The sequence below is a fragment of the Oncorhynchus tshawytscha genome, linkage group LG02 (assembly GCF_018296145.1).
Source record: "Oncorhynchus tshawytscha isolate Ot180627B linkage group LG02, Otsh_v2.0, whole genome shotgun sequence".
Classification (NCBI taxonomy): Eukaryota; Metazoa; Chordata; class Actinopteri; order Salmoniformes; family Salmonidae; genus Oncorhynchus; species Oncorhynchus tshawytscha.
In genome coordinates, this window is record NC_056430.1 from 50,382,531 (window position 1) to 50,392,743 (window position 10,213).

At 42.1% G+C, this 10,213-nt stretch overlaps 1 protein-coding gene across 1 annotated transcript in view; it reads left to right on the forward strand.

Annotated features, from left to right (window-relative positions):
- LOC112267636 (carbohydrate sulfotransferase 11) overlaps positions 1-7,771 on the forward strand; it is a 29,354-nt gene extending 21,583 nt beyond the window's left edge. The window contains exon 3 of the mRNA XM_024445837.2: positions 6,006-7,771. Coding sequence (XP_024301605.2) covers positions 6,006-6,854 — 849 coding nt within the window. The 3' untranslated portion in view covers positions 6,855-7,771. The remainder of the gene's footprint in view (positions 1-6,005) is intronic.
- Positions 7,772-10,213: the final 2,442 nt, after the last annotated feature.

Below are 10,213 nucleotides of genomic sequence, written 5' to 3' on the forward strand. Positions count from 1 at the left end.
TCTGAACATCAGACAGGACGGCATTGTCTCTCTCAATCCGTGCAATGGCCACTGCTATAGGTTTCAGGCTGCTTTACTACTCTCTCCCAAAATACATCATCCATGAGGATCCTCTTGATGGGGCTGTCCATATCGGAAGACTGTGATATGGCCATTTATTGGAGAGACTCCTTCCCCTCCAGGAGACATGAAATATGATGACAACACCACCCCAAAGTGGTGCTCTTATTCTGCTCAGTTTGCTTGGTGAGGTAAGTTGCTGCTATAACTTGATGACTCTTCACATACCTAACCATTTCCTTGGTTCTCTTGTAGAGTCTATCTATAGTTTTCAGTGCCATGATGTCCTTGAGGAGCAGATTCAATGCATGAGCAGCACAGCCAATGGGTGTGATGTGAGCGTAGAACTCATCCACTTTAGACCAAGTAGCCTTCATGTTTGCAGCATTGTCTGTCACCAGTGCAAATACCTTCTGTGGTCCAAGGTCATTGATGACTGCCTTCAGCTCATCTGCAATGGAGAGACCGGTGTGTCTGTTGTCCCTTGTGTCTATGCTCTTGTAGAATACTGGTTGAGGGGTGGAGATTAGAGGTCGACCGATTAATCGGAATGGCGATTAATTAAATCGGTAATCTGCATTTTGGACACCAATCAATGCACTCCACGAGGAGACTGCGTGACAGGCTGACTACCTGTTAATGCGAGTGCAGCAAGGATCCACAGTAAGGTGCTAGCTAGCATTAAACATATCTTATAAAAAACAATCAATCTTAACATAATCACTAGTTAACTACACATGGTTGATGATATTACTAGTTTATCTAGCTTGTCCTGCATTGCATATAATTGATGCAGTGCCTGTTAATTTATCATTGGATCACAGCCTACTTCACCAAACAGGTGATTTAACAAGCGCATTTGCGAAAAAAGCACTGTCGTTGCACCAATGTGTACCTAACCATAAACATCAACGCCTTTCTTAAAATTAATACACAAGTATATATTTTTAAACATGCATATTTAGTTAATATTACCTGCTAACATGAATTTCTTTTAACTAGGGAAATTGTGTCACTCTCTTGCATTCTGTGCAACAGATTCTGGGTATATGCAGCCATTTGGGCTGCCTGGCTCATTGCGAACTGTGTGAAGACAATTTCTTCCTAACAAAGACAGCCAACTTTGCCAAACGGGGGATAATTTACGAATTTGCGAAAAAAGCACAATCGTTGCACAAATGTACCTAACTATAAACATCAATGCCTTTCTTAACATCATGACACAGAAGTATATTTTTTTAAACCTGCATATTTAGTTAAAAGAAATTCATGTTAGCAGGCAATATTAAACTAGGGAAATTGTGTCACTTCTCTTGAGTTCATTGCACACAGAGTCAGAGTATATGCAACAGTTTGGGCCGCCTGGCTCGGTGCGAACAAATTTGCCAGAATTGTACGTAATTATGACAACATTGAAGGTTGTGCAATGTAACAGTAATATTTAGACTTATGGATGCCACCCGTTAGATAAAATACGGAACGGTTCCGTATTTCACTGAAAGAATAAACGTTTTGTTTTCGAAATGATAGTTTCTGGATTTGACCAAGTTAATGACCTAAGGCTCATATTTCTGTGTGTTATTATATTATAATTAAGTCTACGATTTGATAGAGCAGTCTGACTGAGTGGTGGTAGGCAGCAGCAGGCTGTATTGCCAGCAGCTCTTCGCAATGCTTCAAGCATTGCGCTGTTTATGACTTCAAGCCTATCAACTCCCGAGATTAGGCTGGCAATACTAAAGTACCTGTTAGAACATCCAATAGTCAAAGGTATATGAAATACAAATGGTATAGAGATAAATAGTCCTATAATAACTACAACCTAAAACTACCTGGGAATATTGAAGACTAATTTTAAAAGAACCACCAGCTTTCATATGTTCTCATGTTCTGAGCAAGGAACTTAAACGTTAGCTTTTTTACATGGCACATATTGCACTTTTACTTTCTTCTCCAACACTTTGTTTTTGCATTATTTAAACCAAATTGAACATGTTTCATTATTTATTTGAGACTAAATTGATTTTATTGATGTATTATATTAAGTTAAAATAAAAGTGTTCATTGTTCATTCAGTATTGTTGTAATTGTCATCATTACAAATATATATATAAAAATCGCCCGATTAATCGGTAGTATCATTTTTTTGGTCCCCCAATAATCGGTATCGGTATCGGCGTTGGAAAAAACTTGGCTAGATGATTCTGCATCTTTGTTGCATTCTTCACATATCATTTGGCACAGTATTTGGAAATGTACACAGCTTTTCCTTCATTAGCTGCAGTGAAATGTCTCCACACATCAGATAGTGCCCATTGCGTTTTCCTGTAAAGATTAGAAAAAAATGAGTTAAAAAACCCCAAATACAATTCCATGTACAGATAAATAGTTAAGCAGTTAGATTAAACAACTCCTTTGTAAGATACATGTTTTAAAATGAAACATGTATGGAAACAGGTGAATTAACACTCCTCAGTTAGCAGGCTCAAGCAAGCTAAAATCCACATGATAGCAAAAACTAACTAGCAGAAATTGTTAACAAGTTAGAAATGATTTAAACACACTTTGCTGTAGGCAACTATTTACTAGTTAACAAAAAAATCTAGTATGCCATTTTAAATATAATCATAACTTACCAGAAAGCATGTAGTCCTTGGCTCAGACAGTGTAGTAGTGTGGGCTCAATAGCATCTCATTAGTGTACAAGATCTTGAGAATCGGCTGTACATGTGATGGAAGAGTGCACTGTGCATGCAGAGGGTTGCAATTCTATTGAACTGGGGGTAGTTTAATTAAAATATGCCAAAGACCTAGAATTGCCTTATGTGTATCCCACAAAAAAATTCCCCAAATTTCAGGGCTTAACTTCCCATGGAGAATTTCCAGAAAATGTACCAGAATGTTTCCGATTCTTTGCAACCCTACTCCTGACAGTGAGGTACAGGTCTATTGGAAAAAGATCAGAAGAATGTTTTGTCTGTCATAGGAGATCATTTTTACCTATGGCCCTAGATTTTAGAACAGGGTATCTGGGTCAAATATCATAGATACTTACCGACAGGGAGACCTTTCTCTCACCCTTACCGATTTAAACCTTTCTGATCAGGGCATTTACCAGAGGGGAATTCCAGATGCTGTCACCTTCACAGTCACTGTCCCTGTTCAAGAAAAACACTCTGAGGACACAGGAATGTTGCCAATTGGTATCACGTTCAGCACACCTTATCGATCGGACGACAGAAGAAGGCAGAGAGAGTTTGAATGATGATCGTACTGAGGAGGAGCCCCTGAGATCAGGAGAGAACAGAAAGGTGAATGATCCGCCTGTTCACATAGAGATGAAAGAGCTGCCAGTGCCAATCCCTAAACCAGAACATGTTTCCCAGAAAGAAGAAGAGAAGGGAAGAACCATAGAATAAAGGGAAGGTTCTGTATTGCTATCACTCTGTGTATCCAAGACCAAGAAAACATATCCCCTAATGAACAATAGAGCACCAGCATTTTGTGCAGCAGCGGCGTAACTCTCTCTACTCTCTACTGCCGACACCAACATGACTGACACACACTTCATCGGTGTCAATCATGTGTTTCTGTACTCCGATTATTAAACCCTCTAGAGTCTAAACCTAGTCTAAGCCCTCTCTAATTTTAAGAACACTTAAGGTATCAAAAAAAATACAGGGCAATGACATGACCTCCTAAAACTGTTTTTAACACAAACTCAAACTGTGATATCGAAATTCGAACAATGACTTTGAAATAGGCAATTAAAATCTTTAATTCATATGACCTCCAAATTATGATCTCTGAGTTTTTAGTAAGTTATCTATGATTAGTCGTTCATCCATGTGGGGTTTTATGCTCCTGAAAATCAATGAGAAGATGGGAGAGGCGGGACTTGCAGCGCGTCATGTGTGTCTAACAGAACCAAGTTGTATTTTAGCGCTTGGCTATGCAGATGCTCGTTCACGCGCATGAGTGGTGTGGGTGAAATGGTTGAATAATATGTATGTGTAAATGTATTTTACAACGCTTGCACAAGCAACGGGGCCCGGTGTGGTTTGCATGTTAGGTTTACGAGGAACCCATTGCATCTACTTGAGGTCAGTCGTAGCCGACAAGGTAAGAGTATGTACCATACAAATACATATTGCTCCACTAATTACACTCAAGATTGTCATATAAGATAGTCTTTACACTGTTATTGATAATGGATGACATTGATAAGTAATTGCTTACCTGGTGCCAAAAGATAAAGTGATAGTTTTTACTTGATAACTTCTGCTTGACAAAATTGTGTTTTATAGAGAGATATAACTTCCCAGCTACACAATGAGTGAAGGCTCAGAGTTGGCATCGTTGTAGCCTGCTTGAGTGTGTCCTTGAGCTTTCAGTGTAAACAGTGTCTTCTCAAACCAGCTCAGAGGACCACATGCCACCAGACACAGACACAAACTGAGAGCCTCTGCATTTGGCTGAGTAAATGGAAGGAGTAAATACAGGTTTTGTACAGGAAGGAAGCCAAGTTGAACTGGTTGACCAGTAGTGTTGGTATTGACGGTGTGTCGATGGGAGAGATTTACAGTATATATGATTATGACATCCAGCTACAGTGTGTGTGCACATGGGAGAGAAATGGGTCATTAAAACTCAACTATCAAAACTCAACTATCAAGTCTTAAGTTTGACAAACAATAAGATCATTTAGAGAAGATGTAATTCAGAGTCATTCAGCACGAACATACTCGTCTCGGATGCAGATTCCCTAATGCACACATTTTCATCTTATTTTCTACCTCTCCGCATACTCTCAATTTTCTGGAGATTAGCTCCATTCTTGGACAGATTATACCTATTACGGTTAATCTCCCAGACATTTATACTATTACATAAGCACGTAGCGAACTCCTTTTCAGAATGAATTTTCTGTGCGGGTAAGGACAAGGTGTAGAATGAATTCTATGAAGTGACGTTGGAATGCGAGGAGCGTTTCTGCCCCTGCAAGTAACTTCCTAATGTCAATAGGCTGAGAAGGTCCAAGCCTTACTTTTGAAAGGGTGTTTTTTCCCCCCCCCATATTCGGGTTGAAAATGGCTCCATACAGAAACAACCCCTAGCCCCTAATAAGGCACTTGTGTAAATCTGAAAGAATTGGATGGGTATAAGCAACATGTAAACAAAATTCCATCCATCTAGCCTCTCTGATTCAGAGGGTTGGGTTTAATGCAGAAGACACATTTTGGTTGAATGCATTCAGTTGTGCAACTGACTAGGTCTCCCCTTTCCACCTTCATTTTTACATTTGACATTTTAGTCATTTAGCAGACACTCTTATCCAGAGTGACTTACAGTTAGTGCATCCATCTTAAGATATGTAGGTGAGACGACCACATGTCATAGTACATACATTTCTCCTCAATAAACTATCTGCAAAGCCAGTGCTACTAAGAAAATACAAGTGCAAGTTGTTAGTTCGAGAAAAGCAAGGGTGTTATTATACTTTTGTTGATTAATCAAGATACGGGCAAGGTGGCGCTACAACAACATTGCCTATACCTATCCAATTATTTTGGATGTACTTGAAGTGTGTTTCGGCTAGGGGTTGTTGTGGGGCCAGAACCCTTTGTAGATTGTCCAGCCTTGTGTTCAGCCTCATTAAATATTTTTTTTCCCGTATTGTGTAGACCAGTTTCTTGTCTCCCATTCTGCAATCTGATGAGTGTTGAAACTTCCTGCGTTAACCTGTTGAAATATGCCAATGTGTTCAGTAACATGGATATAAAGTATCCCCCGGCCATAACCATCTCACTTTCTACTCACCTCAAGAAAACAAACTGTGATCAAACAACACGAGACATCTACCAGAATTTCAGACAAATTCAAGCTGTTTTTTTTATGTCACTACCTGGAATACTCACTGAATCCTCTCCTCTCTTCTCCTGTAGCTGGAGCAGTCGGCAGTGCAGGTGACCCACCAGGGTCGGCGGGAGCTGCTGGAAGACGCCTGCCGCTCGTACACGCGCAAGCGCCGCGTCCTCATCCCTGAGGACCTCAAGCACATCATTGTGGACGACCAGCATGGCCTGCTCTACTGCTACGTGCCCAAGGTGGCCTGCACCAACTGGAAACGAGTTCTCATGGTCCTGACAGGCGCCGCTGGCCCCCACCGCGACCCCCTCGCCATTCCCGCCAATGAGGCCCACGTGCCGGGCAACCTACGCACCCTCTCTGAGTACTCCACCTCCCAGATCAACCAGCGACTGCGCTCTTACCTGAAGTTTGTGTTTGTGCGCGAGCCTTTTGAGCGGCTCGTCTCGGCCTACCGCAACAAGTTCACACGGAGCTACAACACAGCTTTCCACAAGCGCTATGGCACCAAGATCATCCGCCAGCATCGGCCTGACCCGCAGGCCGAGGCGCTGGAGCGGGGTGACGACGTCTCCTTTGAGGAATTTGTGTACTACCTGGTGGACCCGGCCACGCAGCGTGAGGAGCCCTTCAACGAGCACTGGGAGCGGGTGCACACGCTGTGTCACCCCTGCCTCATCCACTATGATGTGGTGGGCAAGTACGAGACGCTGGAGCAGGACTCCCGCTACGTGCTGCAGCTGGCCGGGGTGAGGGGCCAGGTGACCTTCCCCACCTCAGCCAAGAGCACCAGGACTACGGGAGACATGGCTGCCCAGTTCTTCCACAGCATCAGCCCCTTCTACCAGAAGAAGCTGTACAACCTATACCACATGGACTTCCTGCTGTTCAACTACTCCACGCCAGAGTACCTGAAGTTTCGATGAAGTAACTTTTCTTAGGAATAGGCTTTGTTTGAACCGTCTGTCATAAGGACTAGGTAATGCAGTTGTAAGCATGAAGTCGTGCCCAGTCCCCACTAGCTTATTGCTTGTGTCATGGCAGCTTGAAGTAGTCAAATATCAGACAGCTGATATCAGCTGTTTGTATGACTTTTAGCAGCTGTTGCTTTATAACAACATTTGTATAACCTATGACAGAGGGCTCAAGATAATTGTTACAGACAATTTTAACATGGATCCCGGGACTCTCCAAAGCACAATAACACTTGTTACTGAGAGACCTAACCTGGTGAACTCTAAGCAACTAACTAAAGATATCTTTCATATCAAAGGTAAGAGTGGCTTTAAGATGAGATGTCCTCACAACCGGGAATTGGACACTTTCTCAAGATGGAGAAGTTGACTAAACTAGGCAAATTATTTTGTACTGTAACAATGAGCCCCTGGAGATTGAACTGTTGCCTTTGTATGTGTAAAATGCACCTACAGTATAGTGCACATTATCTCAAAATGACCAAACTCTACGACACCACCAACAAACCTTGTTTTTTTCTTTCAAAGTTTCTATTGTCACCAACAATGTTCCATTCTACAGTCAGACTAAGAGGAACACAAGCAGTCTGAAAGTAGTATTTATCTCACAGGGGTGCTGAAAGTCTTCATATTAGTGCCTTTGAGTGTTGGCCTTATGACTCAAAGGTGTATGACATCCTTTGGAAATGTGACTGACGTCAGCGTCTTCTTTGTACTGTAGCGAGTGTCTCTGGTGTGTACAGAGCATGGCATTGACTATCATTGTGATATTTGCGTCTCAATGTCAACAAACTGCGGTTAGATCACACAGAGACATTTGGAATATCTACCATAACTTCACACATATTCAAATAAACACATAAACACTGCTGGTTTTGTGTGTCCCTGTCTGGAATGCTGGTGGACCGGTCAACATCAAGGATAAGAATCCAGCTGTGCAATATGTGGAATTTACTGTGTGAATGTTTGAAATATTGAGGTATAATCAAGCTGTTTTGTAGTTGTTTTGAAAGAAAGTATGGAAAGCCGATTTGTGTCCAATGTTCAGAAAGATGAGCTGTCATGATAGTCATTATTATTACCAGTCTTCATGTCTACACTCTTAATATTGTGCTAGCATCAACAGTGACACCCCTGGAGGCTTGGAACCCTGTCTGATAAAGTATACCTAAAGGCCCGCCCCGACTGTACGATTTTAGCCATCTTATGCCACGATTTTGCCATCCCAGACCAAATGTCCACGTCGTAGGCAAATTCTTAGGTCGTAAATGATTGTCGGAGGTCTTGGCTCGTTCAGTATGACAAGGCCTAGGTCTGCCAATTAAGTACCACTACGTGCGGTTGTAGGCTTTGTCAAGTTCTGTCAGTGTCCAATTTTTGTTATGCCTTCATTGTATAGTGTGGCTGGTGTTACGAGCCGATCCCGGTGACTGACCAATAGGAACACGGCCAATGACGCCATGCTGGCGTGCCCATACCGCCAACATCACAGCAACAGCTTGTTGTTGTTCTTTTGACGCCATGCTTGACACGCCCAGTTGATGTAGCCTACATCGCAGTTGACGTAGCCTCGCAAGGCAGTCACAAAATGTGATGACAGAGCTGAAGAAAATCTATAATCTGGCCAGGTTGATATCAATATTTTAATTTGTAATAATCATAAAAGACTGAATCCAAAGTATGGTGTGGGAAGGCCTTAAGACAAGGGATAGTACATAGAAATTACATTTGTTGGCAGTGGGTAGTTTAACAAACCCAAAGTGTGGACTCCTTGTCTATAAACTGCTTTCAAGGTAAAGAAACATATATATAAATATGTAATTTCACCAAAATATCCCTTTAAAGGAGATATATGTAATATTTTTGCATTGTAATTTCAGAAAATGGCCTTTATATACTGTATTTACAACAGTAATAGTGGAATGATAGTGTTTCACAATATTTTTTCCACCAAATGTTTTATTCGGCCCACATAAAATTGCATTCTAATGGTGCAGCCCTCTTATTGGTCAACAAAAGACAGACTGGCTTTTGTTGTCAAATTGACTGGGTTCAGCAAATCTCTTGTTGTCAGTTCAACAACAGCCCCAGTCAATTTGATAGCGATAGACTTTAAGTTGTTGAATTGTTTCATGTACATTGAACAAAAATATCAACGCAACTTGTAAAGTGTTGGTCCCATGTTTCATGAGCTGAAATAAAATATCCCATAAATTTTAGAAAACACACAAATGTATTATTTCTCTCAAATTTTGTGCACACATTTGTTTACATCCCTCTAAGTGAGCATTTCTTCTTTGCCAAGATAAGCCATCCATCTGACAGGTGTGGCATATCAAGAAGCTGATTAAATAGCATGATCATTACACAGGTGCACCTTGTGATGGGGACAATAAAAGACCACTAAACTGTGCAGTTTTGTCACACAACACAATGCCACAGATGTCTCAAGTTTTGAGGGAGCGTGCAATTGACATGCTGACTGCAGGAATGTCCACCAGAGCTGTTGCCAGATAATTTAATGTTCATTTCTCTACCATAAGCCGCCTCTAACGTTGTTTTAGAGAATTTGGCAGTATGTCCAATCGGCCTCACAACTGCAGACCACGTGTAACCACGTCAGCCCAGGACCCCCACATCCGGCTTCTTCACCTGCAGGATCGTCTGAGACCAGACACCCAGACAGCTGATGAAACTGTGGGTTTGCACAACCAAAGAATTTATGCACAAACTCGGGGAAGCTCATCGGCTTGCTTGTCATCCTCACCAGGGTCTTGACCTGACTGCAGTTCGACGTCGTAACTGACTTCAGTGGGCAAATTGTCCCCTTTGATGGCCACTGGCATGCTGGAGAAGTGTGCTCTTCACGGATGAATCCCGGTCATCGTGTGGGCGAGCAGTTTGCTAATGTCAACGTTGTGAACATAGTGCCCCATGGTGGCGGTGGGGTTATGGTATGGGTAGGCATAAGCTACGGACAACGAACACAATTGCATTTCATCTATGGAAATTTGAATCCTCCAAAATACCGTGACGAGATACTGAGGACCATTGTCGTGCCATTCAGCCGCCGCCATCACCTCATGTTTCAGTATGGTAATGCATGGCCCCATGTCACAAGGATCTATACACAATTCTTGGAAGCTGAAAATGTCCCAGTTCTTCCATGGTCTGCATACTCACCAGACATGTCACCCATTGAGCATGTTTGGCATGCTCTGGATCGACGTGTACGACAGCGTGTTCCAGTTCCCGCCAACATCCAGCAACTTTGCACAGCCATTGAAGAGGAGTGGGACAACATTCCATAG